Genomic DNA, 14,018 nt, shown 5'->3' on the forward strand with positions numbered 1-14,018 from the left:
GGCTCTGAGCTTGTGAAACAAAATCCTGGGAGCTGTGGGGAAGGCCAAGTGGAACTTGGAGAAGAAAATCAACAGGTCAGGTCTCAAAGCAAAGCCTGGGGAAGGCTTTAGGAGAACAGTAACAGATAAACCAAGAATCAGATTCGCCATAACTCTTAGACAGAATGTAATGAAAACACAGAACTCAACGATTCTAGCCCTTTCTGCTGGTGGTGTTATTTTCAGAGAGATGACTATTTGCAGAGCCGCCCATAAAGATGAATAAACCTCAGGATTACCAACAGCTGTTAGAGGGGAGGGCAGTGGGGGCTGGGTGACAAAGGTGAAGGGATTAAGCAAAGACAAAAAAACAAAAAACTCATAGACACGGACAGCAATGTTAATTACGAGAGGAAAAGGTGGGTGCGGGGAGGAGGTAGAAGAGGGTAAAGGGGGATAAATGGTGATGGAAGGAGACTTGACTTTGAATGGTGAACACACAATTACGGATGATGTATTATAGAATTGCACACTTGAAACCTGTATAGTTTTGTTAACCAATGTCACCCCAATACATTCAATAAAAGTTAAGTAAATAAACCTCAGGATTGTTTTCAAAGCTTCCCACGAATCCTGTGGCAAGATCAACTGACGAGTGCACCAAGAGAAGCACCTCCCTGGCTCCATCTCGCATCCCCTTTGCCGCTCACAGCCTCTTACCTCCCCAGTTCCTCTCCGATGTCGTAAAAGTCCTCCACCTTCTGCTGCTTGAAGGTCTCCATGTTTGGGCTCCTCATTGAGGCCTGGTGCACACAGCCCTGTAACTAAGATCAGGAGAGATATGTAAATTGACACAAGCCTAAGAGTCTGAGCCTAAAAGTAATCAGCTGCAAGAGAGCTAATAACTGAATAATAATCCACAGCCCTCATTCCTCAAGAACTGGCCTGCTCAAGCCTTTCCTGGGACCGACACTGTATGGCTGATTTGATTTACAGGAAGGAGACAGAAAAGAGCCCTCCTCACTTATTTGGATCTGCTCTCACCAAGTTCAGAGGAACAGCCATGCCAACCGACTTCAGCGACTTGCTCTCAGGAAGTTCAGGTCAACTGAGGGAAGAGGCAATCACAATGCAGGAGAAAGAGCACTCATTTTTGAGTCAGAATATCCAGGTTCAAGTCCCAGTTTTACTTGGGCAAGTCATTTAAAAAGCAGGAGACTTAGCTCCCCAGTCTGTAAAAGGGGCTAATACTGTAAAAACTGATGACAAATCATGAAATCATTTTGTAAATTGGAAAATGCAGTCTAAAGGTAAGGGATTTTCATGACCTCAGCTCCCTTGGGGGCTGCGCCACCCGAACTCGGGTCTGAACTGATTTGTAAAGTCTCTCACTCATCACCCCAAGGGAAAGATGGGCGGGAGTGGTGTGACCAATTAATTACAACAGGCATCGGGAGGCAGGAGCCTGAAGTTCTAGTTTCAGCTTTGCCCGCAGCAGGCTCTGTGGCCTCATCTCTGGTCAGAGGAGCTTCAGTTTCTCATCTGTAAAACAGAGCTAACTCTGCCTGCCCAGGGCACCTGACGGAGAGCCCGGGCCATGAGGGGTGCTCACTTCTCCATCAGAAGAGACTGTTTGCATCTCACCCTGGAATCCCCCTTCCCCAAGGAGCTCTCCCATTCCTGGAACAGCCGCATGCCACCCTCAACAGCACCCCAAGGGCAGGGCCCAGGGCAAGGCTCAGGTCACAGCCTGCAAGTCACAAAGATAACACCAGCTGCCTGTGGATGTGTCTTTCCAGAGTCATTATCACAGGCCTCTCAGAGCTCATTTTGGCTAAGCATTGGCAGCTCTTCTCCTGCCTGTCAATCAGACACCAGCCACACCCAGGTCCCAAAGACTGTTTTCATCAGTCTGGGTGGAGGCACCATTACACAAGGGCGTGTCTCATCCACACCAAGCGGCTGGAGCTGTTCTAACTCTCAGGCGGTGTGTACATTTCACCCTCTTTCCCCCATTTCTGTCCCCTAGACAGAAAACTAGAGCTCTGTTACCAAGATGCCACCCACCTCCCTCCCTTCCACAAAGGCACACACATCCCTGAAGACCTCCAGACCGAGCTGGCCAGGCACCCAGGCCTTACTCTGAGGGTCACCTGCTGACCCCCTGCCTGTGGCACTCACGGTCCATCACATCCTCCTCCCTGCTTGGTCTACACCCTGTGCTCTGCCCTGGGGCCAGGGCCCAGTGAGGACGGGATACTGCAAAGAGCAGGTTCTGGGAGCCCCAGTTCTGGGCTAGGCTGGTCGTGTATTGGCCATGTGACTCACAGCAGGTTGGCCCCTCTCTGAGTCTCAGTTCCCCACACCTGTATGCAGGGGTGGGGCAACAACATCAATATCACCTACTTCACACATCATGATGAGGGCATAAACCGCTGGGCAGAAAAAAGGGTGATTGTTACTATTATCCTATTATCGTTTGACTCATCCCAGCTACTGTTTGTGTTTCTGTTTCCCACAGCCATTCAGTCAACTGATTCCCTTCCTTTCTGAGGAAAGGTCTGAAGGTCCTCCTGGCAAATCTGGCTTGACCAGAATCAGAGGCTCAACCCATGCTCACCCCTGGCCTCTGTCCTGGCAAATCTGAGACGAGCCCACAGGGTGGCAGGACTGCTACCCACCATCTTCTTTGTGCTGAAAAAATCCTTCCAAATAGACTATTTGGGTCAGGTCCTTGGGGTGGGGGTGGGGAGTTACAAATTAGTAAGGCTACTAATTTCACACAGCTAGATGGGAGCAGAAAACTCCAAAAAATTCTGTTGTCAGATACCCTGAGAGTGGCTCCAACAGCAGCTAATAGCTGCCATTGGCTGGAGGCCGGGGCCATTAGCTATCAGGGGTTGAGCTGGATTTGAAGCAGCCCCAGCTCCCCAGCAAAGGGACAAGCCCCATCCTTGGGCTCCACATCCTGGCTGGCTGGGGTGAGGGCAGGGGAGTCCCCAGGGGCAAACTAGGCCCCCCAGTTTGGCCCCAACTCACGTTCCCGACCTTAGTCACTGCGCCCCACACACCCTATATTAGAGTCAAAGAAGACCTTCCCATTCTCCCAGAACGTTCACCCCTGCCATGCCTCAGCTCAGCCTGGTCCCCTTCCAGGGGGAGCCCTCCCGGAGAGCCCTCCTCGTGGCACAAATGCTACCATACCTGTGAGGCTCTATGACCCTTTTTCTTGCCAAAACAGATGAAAATTCTCCTCCTTTTTGAATTCCCAGAGAGAGCTCTTCATACATTTTTAGGGTGAGAGCTTATCACGTTCTGGCTCATCATAATCTATGTCTATGTCTAACCCAGAGGGATGGAGCACAGATTCCATAGTCACACGGGCCTGGGTTCAAATCCCAGCTCTGCCACTTACTAGCACACACTTAGCACAGGACAGCTTTGCTGAGCCTCAAATTACTTATGTGGAAAATGAGTCTAGACCACATCTAGTGTTGCTGAGTATGTGGAGCAACTAGGACTCTTAAAACACTGGGCTACTTTGGAGAACTGTTGGGCAGTTTCAATGGACATACCAAAGAGAAATGCAGGCAGATGTTTTCTAAATGATCCACGCTGGAATGCTCACAGCAGCACCATCAATAATAACTAAAAACTGGAAACAACCAAATGGGCAGCAATAGAAGAATAGATAAATAGAGGTATACCCATACCATGGACTTGTTACACAACAATGAGAAGGAACTACTGCTATCTGCTACTACATGGGTGTAACTCACAAACATAATGTGGAATGAAAGGAGCCAGACTCAAAAGGCTTCACGTAAGCAAAGCTGCTCTATGGTGCCGAAGTCGGTGGTTGCCCCTGGGTGAGGGATTTGCCTAGAAGGAAACACGCAGGGGTTTCTGGGTGCTGGCATTGCTGTTTCTTGATCTGGGTATTGGTTGCTTGGGTAGATGGGATATATACTTATTTCATATGCAGTTTTACCTAATAAAAAATGAGTCCAATATCCACCTTATAGGACAAATGGGGTAACATATGTAAAATGTTTTAAATAGTGCTTGGATGGTCCCAGAACTGTGAGTTCCTTACTCCTGCCTATTGTCTTGCAGACCCATGAGGGCAGGGGCTGCAACGTTCTCACCTCTGTCCCCTCGTGGGAGCTGGCAGACAGCAGGCACTCCAGAAATCACCACACCTCATCAGGTAAAGACAGCTGATTACAACTTGAAGCCCTTGCCTTACATCTCTCCCCAAGACGACTGGCATGCTACCAGTTTAGAAACATGAAAAGAAAGGGGAGAAACTCTGAGGTGAAGTAATAGTCACCAGTTAGGACCCGGAGGCACAGGCGTTTTTCTGGCTCTGAGAAGACAAAACCACATGGCAGAGGGGAGGGACACAGCAGCAGCTCTCGGCCAGAGGCGCAGGCCATCAGCTCCAGACATTCCAAGGATGAGGCCCTTCTTCATGCCCACATTTCTCTTCATGCAGCCTCTAGAATTCACATTCCTGCCTCTGACCCCAACGCTAGGCAACAGTTCTGAGGGTTAGTACAGATTTCCTAGACCCTCGCAGAAAAGGGCCTCAAAGATCATCTGGGGATTTTCAGACCCTGCTTCAGGAGCCACCAGTGTGAGGAAGGGGAGCCAGAGCAGTTCCACTTTAGCCATATTACATGTCGGGTTTCTGTGTAGGAATTCACGGGGGTGGCAGTGGAAACCACTGCTGTCTAGTCTAACCCACTTGTTCTACAAGAGGAGGAAATTGAGGTTCAGACAGCGGAAGGGATGTACTAAAAGTCACACCGCTGGCCCACTCCAGCTGCTCTTCCTGGGCTTCTGTTGACAATACCTCTGATGGTGGCACCAGGGTTGAGAAAGTCAGTGGCCTCTGAAGGGACAGCCTAGGAGGAGGCCTCCAGAGCTGGAGGATCATCCCACAAGAGACCCTCTCAACCCTACTAAGCCCACTTCCCCACTGGCCCCAGCTCACTCTGCTGAACTTGGAGATACTCACTCCTCCCACTCCCCCCCCCCCCCCCCCGTGCAAGTCAGCGAAATGGGACACTGCAAGGGGGGGGCGTGATCATCCCCTTACACCGCCCATCTTCCTCCCACCTCAGGACCCATCACACTCAGGCTCTGAGGAGGCTGACAACAGAAGGGAGGGGGCTTTGGCACTGTAGCACCCTTCCAGGCACCCGACTCTTTGACCCAACCCAGTCTCTGAGGAGGACGCCGGGGCTCAGAGAAGATGAGCCACTTGCCAGGCTGACATGAGAAAACTCCATCTTTCTGGTGAAGGTCCAGCTCCACTGAGCAGCCCTGTTTGTTCACCCCCACATCTAACGACTAGGGAGGTGGTCAGGGTCAGTCCAGGTCTCACTTTGCCGGTGGGAAACTTGCCCCAGAGCAGCACACCCCCCACAGCCTCGCCTGCTTGTGCCCCTTGCCCAAACCTCTCCCAAAGCTGTTGGGTTATCACCGGGGCCACCTTAGTGCTAAAAACACTTCCTGAGAGATGGGTGGTTTGGGAAGAACAGGACTCTGACAGTATTTGTGAAAGGGCCAGGGCAAGGGCACCCCTCAGTCACCAGGATTCTCCCAGGAATACCTCACACGGAGGCTAATAGAAAACGAGTGTCAGAAACCGCAGCAGCAGCCCCCGGCGGCCTCCACTGGATCCTAGGGTACAAGGTACCAGAGACTGTGCGCAAGCCACATGCCCACACGGGTCTTCGCACCTGCCCCGTAGGCAGCCAGCTCTGGCATCCCCTCTTCCAGTGTGCACCCCTAATCTACCACTACCTGTGTGGCCTGCAACCTCACCTCTCTGGGCCTCATTCCCTCCTCCTAAAGTGAAAATACTAATTTCCACCTTGCAGAGTTCCGGTGAGGGATGGCCAGGCGCACTCATGCCCTGAGACGTCCACAATGCCTCCCGGCCAGGAGTCAGGGGCAACTGTTGACAACACCCTTCTATGGGTGCACAGCCTGCACAGACCTGCTGGCTGCCCCCGTCCCCGGCCCAGCTCTGCCCCCAGCCGGAATCCTGATGACAGGGCTCGTGGCTTCATTCTGCCACATAGGAAGCTGCGTGCAGAGCAGCCTCCTCGCATCACCTCCTGGAGCAAGGAGGGAGGAGTCGTGAGAGGCGGCCGATGCTGAGAATACCTGGCCCCTCTTCTCCCAGAACTGTGGGTGCTCTACCCCGTCTAGGGGCCCTAACTTGATGGAAAGAAGTCTGTCTGCCATCTCCTCCCCGGGTGCCACGCCTCTGCCCACCGCCCCCGTCCCTCGGGTCAAACTGCCAGGCTTCCAAGCGCGCCCTGGGTGTGCAGTGGGCAGGTCCGGGCGTTCCAGTGAGGCCACAGCGCCCAGGGCCACTGCTGGCCATACCCGCGGGCGGCGGCAGGGACCGGAGCGGGCCACGGGCTTGGAGAACACGAGAGTGCGCCCCGGAGCAATTTGCTCCCGCCAGCCCCAGCCCCAGGGCACCACTGCAGTCGGACGGCACGCCCCGTCCTGCCAGTCGGGGCACACGCGCACTACTCACGGCAGAAGGCTGTGCCGCGGCGGCACACTGGCGCAGTGGAGTGCGCGGCGCTCAGCTGTCGACTCCGCTCTCTCCCGGGCGCCCTCCGGCCCGCCCTCCCAGCAGTTCAGGAGCCCAGGGGCGGAGCGCCCAGCCCCGTCCCAGGCTCGGGTTGGAGGTGCGCCCAGCAGCCCGGGATGGGGCTCAGGGCGCCCCCTGCTGGGAACCCCTCGGGACAGCCCCGGGGTGAGGGCCCAGGGCCTCGCTGCGCGGTCCGGCGGGTCACCTCCAGAGCTCTGGTGAAACCCTCTAGGCGCCCTTACCAGCTCTGCCGCTCACGTGCTTTGCGGCCTTGGGCAAGTCAGCTTACCGCTCCAAGCCTTGTCTGTAAATCGATTTAAATGAGTTGATTCGTGTGACATAGCCTGGCACAATGGCTCAGAAAATGGATTTCTTTGTCCCCCCCCCCCCCCCCCAGCAAACACACACACACCGTGAGAGAGGAAGTCCCACTAGGGAATAGGCTGCTTCCTCCCTGCCACCCTACATGCTTCCTGACACCACACACATTGTGGGAACCTCATCCCCCACGTTTCACAGCGCGGTGGGGGCTGCGATGGGGAAGGACACTCCCCGCCTCTCCACCACTCCCCAGCTTGGGAGCAGCCTGGCCTGGCTTGCCATCCGTGCCCAGAGCGCTGGAATAGTTAGTGAGTGAAGCCTGTAACGCCATCAAGACTTCCCAGCAGAGGACTTGGGAGTGGATTCCTCCTCTCTTCCTCACCTCAAAATTGCTGGAGGAATAAAGGAATGAGGAGGGTGGAGAAGGAAGGAGAAACAGAACATCAGCCAAGTTCAGTGGTCTTACTTCAAGCCAAAAGATTAGCTAAAGGAAATGGAGGTCCGTTCTCAGAGCGCCCATCCCTAAGCCACCCACGGGGCTTCTCAGGACAGCTGTAGAGTCCTGCGGCTGCGGTTGAAGCCCAGCGCGGCCGTTTCCCCCGTGTAGTCTTCAGCATAGCGCCTGAGCTTTTCCTTCATCAGTAACGTAGGGGAAACATCCCTTCTTACAGCGCCTAAAGGAGCTATGTGGGGCTTAAATGAGATAGATGCGCTAGAGGACCTCTACCAGAGTGTGCCCTTTAGCCTTTCCCACACTGATAAGTACAGACGAGCCCCGCCTCCCAGCTGACCAACACCTCAGAGTCTGGGACAGCCTGGAGAAAGATTCCAGCGCTTCCTTGTTTATAAACTTTACAATATCTCAGGACAGTGCAGGCTCTGAGCTTCCTCTGCCAAGAGCCACGCTACCCAGAGTAATTATCTAAGACCAGAGGTGGCTGCTTGCAAAGTCAGCTGGGAGAGGAGGACATCCACTGAGGCTTCACCAGCATAGGGAGACACTTCATCCTCTACCCACCCTCAAAACCGCCGCTGGTTTCCAGTTATCTATGAATGCATAACAAACCACCCCCACCTTCGAGGCTGAAACGACAATCTTGCTAGGCTCACAAATTCTGAGGGTCAGGACTTCAGACAGTGGACAGCACTCTGATCCACAGTATCTGGGGCTTCAACCGACACTTGAATGGTCAAAGGATGGAATATTCTGAAGGCTTCTTCATGCACATAGCTAGCGCCTGAGCCATGGTGAATCCAAGGCTGGGCTCAGCTGACACTGATGTAGCACCTACACGTAGCCTCTCTATCCACTCCCCGCTGAGCCCCGTGCTCAATACCCAATGTGCAGCAACAGCATCCCCCACTGCTGCATGAGACAAAACAGACATGTTTGGATTTGACAGTTGGCAAATTAGTCAGAAAACATTGCAACTGGAAGGGCCATTGTCAATCATCCCATCCAGCCTGCTTGTTTTTCAAATGTGGAAACTGAGGCTCAGAGAAGAGAAGCCACTTGTCAAGGTCATCCAGCCGGTGAGAGGCAGAGCTAGGACTAGAACCAGGCCTCCTCAAGAATCTCAGTTTGGTGCTCTTTCCACTGAACCTGTCAAATGCAATTGCCTAGGGACGTACCATCTGGAAACACATTTTATGCTTAAAGGCAAGGGAGTTTATCAGACCCTCACCTGAGAGCAGCAACAGGCCCCTGAGCACTGAACATGGGGCCAAGGTAGCAGTGGGTAGAGAAGGGGAGGCTCCAAGGGTGGTGGCAACAAGGACACCTACTGCAGAAGGAAGCCAGGAGAAGGTCCAGGTATTAAGAGCTAAGAATTACGCAACATGTTCTAGTTCCTGTGTGGTTCCCTCAGCTGACCAAACAGAGTCCGAATGCCTCCCCCTGGCAGTGAAGGCTCCAGTCCGCACCTCCCCACTATGCACACACCTTCTGCCCTGTTGTGCTTGCACATTTAGCTCTGTTGCCAGGTTGGATCATTGGCTGTATCTGCCTCCAAGCCTCTGTTTAAGCTATTCTACCATCACCCTCCTCACCCCATCCTACAAAATCCTGTCCACCCTTCAAGGGCCTTCTCAGGGATCACATATTCCATGGAAACTCTGATATGCCCTCTAGATGGCTTTCTCCCCTGAAGCCTACCATTCTTTGCACCTAATAGGCATTCCCCTTCCTCCATGTTAGTTATGATTAGTGTCCACTTTTCCTCAAGGGCAAGGACATCTTTGCACCCATACAGTGCTTGATGTCCCAAACTAATGAAGCCTGTTAGATTGAGTTACTAGAACGTAAATGCCACAAGTTTAGGACCCACAACTACCTTGTTTTCTGTTGTCCCCCAAGTAATCACGTGTGGGATTAGTTTTAATAGTTGTATCATTAGTTTTAATAGCTGCCACATGTTAAGTGTCTTCTAGCATACGCCTTCCCTGTGCTAGGGGCTTTACCTAAAGATGGGTGTTATTGCCCCTTTTTACAGATGAGGTAACTGAGGCTTTGGGAAGTTGGCTTACCCAAGTTCACCCAACCTATAAATAAATGTCTGAGCTGTGATTTGAATCTTGTCTGCCCAGGTCCAAAGCCCAAGCTCTTTCTGCTCCCCACACCCCACTGCCTGACCTCAAGTGAAACTTCCAAGTATTGTAAAAGTGTTAACACAGGAGTTATTGGCTGCCCATCGGAATTGTCCTGGGAGTGAAAAAGGCCCAGACTCAGACCACACCCCACACCAGTTACATCAAAACCTCAGCCAGGAGGGTCTGGGCATCAGTGAGTAAAACTCCCCAGGTGATTCCAAGGTACAGGTTGAGGACCACTTCATTCACATTACAGAGGCCTGGGGAAATGAAGGCATCCTCCTCCATTGACTTGCCAAACTGCAAACACATCTGAGCACCTGCTTTTGCAAGACACTCCAAGAAACTGAGAAATAGGAGACTCACAGGAGCTTGAAGCTCCCATAGGATGAGAGGGCAAACCCACAAGGAAAGATGTAACCGGGGCAGACAGTGAAATTCAATGAAGGTGGTGACATCCTAAAGCATACTTTGGAGCCTGGCAAGTTTACAGGGCCCAGCAACCTGCTGACAAGGAGGCAGGGTCAGGAGGAAGGTGCTGCTTGTGTCAAGGGGGCCGCTGGCACTGGGGATGGCCTAGACGATACACAGTGCAAGGGCCAAGTGCAGGAACGCCGATGCCAGGTGCCTGCGCGTGGATCCCAGCACACAAATTACTGCGTGATCTAGGGCAAGCTTCAGGATCTCTGTGCGCCTCATTGTCTCCATTGGCCAAATGGAGCTAAGAATGGCATTTTTCTAACAGGTTGTTGTGAACATCCACTTAGTGATGGGTATATGTGAAGGACTCGATCAGTGTCTGGAAGAAGCACTCGATGAGTATTTGCTAGGCTTGCTCTTCCTTAAATGTCTGCTGTGAGCTCCTCTGGAGGAGGAAATGGATCTCACCCATTTTTACACCCCACCCAACCTCAGCAAGAACCAGAGTAGGTTCTTAGCAAGTGTCAAATAAAGTCTGGAAGACTCCTTGACAATGGGTCCAGTGCTGGCTTCTGTCTTAGGCCATCAGGGCAGGCCCGGAGAGGGCGCAGGTGGTTCCCCCACCCCCAGTTGGCTCACCCTCCTCGTGGAAGGCAGGCAGGAAGCCTCCTCCTCCCAAAGGTAGCCTAGTAGCTGGGCTTCTCAGCCCTTCCCAGCCCTGTCCACCCTGTTCTGTGCCCTCTTCTCTCCCACACCCAGCCATGCAGGGTCAGGGATGAGGAGTGAACCTGGCAGCCCTTCCTGCTTCCCCCCCTCAGGGGGCCGGCTTGCTTCTGCTGCCAGAGGCTGCTGCTTCAACCTCTAGCCCTGTTGGGTGCAGCATGGCCTGGACCCCACCACAAGGGTGGGACAGGGAAGAGGAGGAGAAAAGACAGAAAGGGGCCGGGGCATGGGAGGCCTTGCCTTTCCCCAGAAGCCCTGGAGAACGGGGATTCTTGGACACATGTGCACATTCATTCACTCTACAAACAGCCAAGGGCACCAACTGGGGGTGGTGCAAACTCAATGCCCTGAAGTGTCACTCCGCAAGCACATGAGGGGCTTGAGCGGGAGGAGAGGCTTGATTCAAACTTGAAAGACGAGGGCCAGGAGAGTACGAGGCTGGGGGAGGGAGGGAGTGACCATAGCTGGGAGCAGCTGTGTGTACAAAAGGCTGGGGCTATGAAACCACCTGCCATTTGCTGCCTCGACCCCCACCTGAGCCAGCACAGGGGTCACCCTGTGGGATCAGGACCCAGCCATACACTATCACCTTCTGTTTGAGGCAAAGGTTGGTACACAGGCACCGGGTGCTTGGCCAAGGCCCCCAATCTATGCCCACTTTTAGGGCTACAGATTCCACCCACCTACTTCTCTAGGCTCAGGAATCGGATAAGGCCTATTTATATTGTTTTCAGCCATTTTCTAGGCAAGTCACTTCCCCACTCTGAGCCTCAGTGGCCTCATCTGTAAAATGGGAATAATCACAACTCCCTCAGGGCTACAGCGAGAGCCAGACAAAATAATTGAGAAAGCACTGGCATGAACGTCCGTTTCTCTTCCAAAACAGATGTTTCCCTCTCTCAAGACAGCCTGTCACTTATGCCGTTCCTCTCCAGCCATTTGTTCTGCCACTGTCTCTGAAATACTCTCTTCCTTTGTCCTTCATTTACCTAAGGCTCAGCTCAATTCCAACATCATTCATTTTTCAGACATTTCCTGGCACTCATCCTGGGCCAGGCCCTGAGGGAAGTGAGGCACCAGCCCTGCCCTTTGGGAGCTCAAAGCCAAGCAGAGGAGATATTGTGGGGACATATGCCTAGAACCCCATGTTCTGGAGCCAGGCCAGAAACTGGGCAGAACCCCAAGGGAGCCCCAAGGAAGCCCCCTTGGGGAGGGCGGACGGTTGGTCCCTGAGTGACTGGGGACTAGGGCAGGGAGGATCCTCTGAAGAGAGAACTCTTCTTAGATGTCACAATCATTTCTGCTGAGCTCACGCTGACTTTACCTTCCTGTGTTTGTTAATGGGCCCTTTGAGTGACTCCTGTCATCCGTCTCCACACTTTGCTGATAAAGTGGTTGGACCATCAGAGGCCTTTGGTGGATCCATAAGGGAAGGATGGGAGGACAGCATTTCTTCCTCATCTTCCTCTGAACAGAGAGTTCAGGGCCAGACCTGGTCACTCTGCAGGAGGATCCTTCCACACCCCGGCTGACCCATGACCTCTGTGTAGCTGGCCTGCCCATTCGGGTCACTGCTCTGAGTGCTGACTGCATTTCAGCTAAGATCATGCCCTGACTCAGTTATAAGCAGCTACATCCAGGAAAACAAAGGCACAGAAGGCCAAGTTCAGCTGTCTATAGCAACCTCTGCCCCAAACAGGACGGGGCCCTACTCCTTCCCCTCCAAACCTGCTATCCAGGCTAAGGAACCCCAGGCTCCCTCAGCTCATTCCTTTCAGGTTTTCTGGCCTCTCCATCTTGACTTCTATCATTCCATCCACATAAAATATATTCATTCTTCTACTCACATCAAACCAACATTTACAGAGAATCTCTCGTGAACCAGACTGTACTAAATGGTTTCCTATTGTGTCATCTAATCCCCAAGTTGAATACCTTTATATAATTATTATTTTTATATATAGATGGAAAAACTGGGACTCAAGAGTATAGTGGACATGCACATTTGTTTTGGCTGTCCGGCTTCCAAGGTCCCCTTCCTATTTGAGAGAAAACAACTATGGGGCAGTATTAGGGTATAAGTGGATATGATAAACCATCTCCCACCATGAAAATTGAAGAGAGAAAATCCTCTTTCCCCCAACCTCAGTATCAGTGAGACTATTGGCTTGGCCAGTTAGGTACTTCTGTCCAACATGTGAATGCCAAGTGAGTAAAGCCGACCTGTCCACAGTGGAGGCATTCTGGGCAGATTGTTCGAGCTTCTTTGGTTCCTGATATTCCAGCCTCCCAGTGAGCCTGCGTCCCTCTAGCCTTGTGCTGAGTGGCAAAAACCTGACTCATATATGGAGAGCCAGGAACGTGCTCAATGCTGAAGGGTCAGGAATCAAACAAAGACACCTTCTTTCTGCCCTGGCCAGGGTGGCTCAGTTGGTTGGAGTGCCATCCCATAACCAAAGAGTTGTGGGTTCAATCCCTGTCAAGGTACATACCTAGGTCGTGGGTTGGTCCCTGGTCTGGGTGCACATGGAAGGCAACCAATTGATGCTTCTCTCTCACATGGATGTTTTTTTCTCTCCCTTCCTCTCTCCCTCCTTTTCTCTCTAAAAAGCAATGAAAAAATGTCCTCAAGTGAGGATTTAAAAAAAGAAAATCTTTCACACCCAGAGTTTTTCACTTTGTCAAAGAGTGCCTAACACACGAGAGAGGTGGGTGGAAGCCCAGGAGCTCCGGACGACGGCGAGGCGCAGCACTGGGATGGCAGCGCACAGCAGTCTTGGGCCGCAGCCGGTCCAGATTGGAGCAGGAGGATCTGTAGGGGACAGAGGGCTCCAGGGGCGCTGTCTCGGAGAAAAAAGAGAAATCGATACATCTGGCAATGTGTTTTAACCCACTGAGGGGTGCTCTTCGAAAGTTTGCGAAAGGCTTTATTATAACTACATAGAAAAATTAAACAAATGAATGACAAAGTGATTTTAATCCCAGGAAAAAAACCCAAAAAGGTGTATAAGGAAATGTTCATCACAATACACTAGAGCTCAACTTTGCACTGTGAATAAATTTACATATCATAATGATCTGCTCTACGTTGAGCTATGATTTTATCTGCTTTTTTCCCCTATCAATCTGATCCCACCTGTTTTCTTTTTTCTAATTTTCATTTTTATCAAAATAACATTGTATTTTTTTTATCACCAAAATGGACTTACTGGGGCGGGGGGCAGGGAGTTTGCAAACCAATGTACATTTGTTTCTAAAGGGAATTCTACATCACAAAATACGTCAATAATTATGGGACAAACTGACACATGCCTGCTGACGTGTTGCGCTAAGATACAACATCGGCACAGCAGTCTGCCAAAAA

The 14,018-nt window shown here is 52.1% G+C and overlaps 1 protein-coding gene across 6 annotated transcripts in view; it reads right to left on the bottom strand.

The window, feature by feature from the left end:
- DAPK2 (death associated protein kinase 2) overlaps window positions 1-13,239 on the bottom strand; it is a 114,641-nt gene extending 101,402 nt beyond the window's left edge. The window contains exons 1-2 of one of the 6 annotated variants that reach the window (XM_045201713.2): window positions 1,624-1,685; window positions 700-803 (exon numbers count right to left, since the gene is read on the bottom strand). In XM_045201713.2, the coding sequence (XP_045057648.1) occupies window positions 700-803; window positions 1,624-1,674 (155 nt within the window). In that variant the 5' untranslated portion in view covers window positions 1,675-1,685. Of the gene's footprint in view, window positions 1-699; window positions 804-1,023; window positions 1,083-1,623; window positions 1,686-6,541; window positions 6,800-13,146 lie in introns of those variants that run through there. The other 5 variants (XM_045201714.2, XM_053927923.2, XM_024568323.4 and 2 more) reach the window with 5 other exon arrangements.
- Between the last annotated feature and the right edge of the window lie 779 nt (window positions 13,240-14,018).

The sequence above is a fragment of the Desmodus rotundus genome, chromosome 7, assembly GCF_022682495.2.
Source record: "Desmodus rotundus isolate HL8 chromosome 7, HLdesRot8A.1, whole genome shotgun sequence".
In the NCBI taxonomy this organism is placed as follows: domain Eukaryota; kingdom Metazoa; phylum Chordata; class Mammalia; order Chiroptera; family Phyllostomidae; genus Desmodus; species Desmodus rotundus.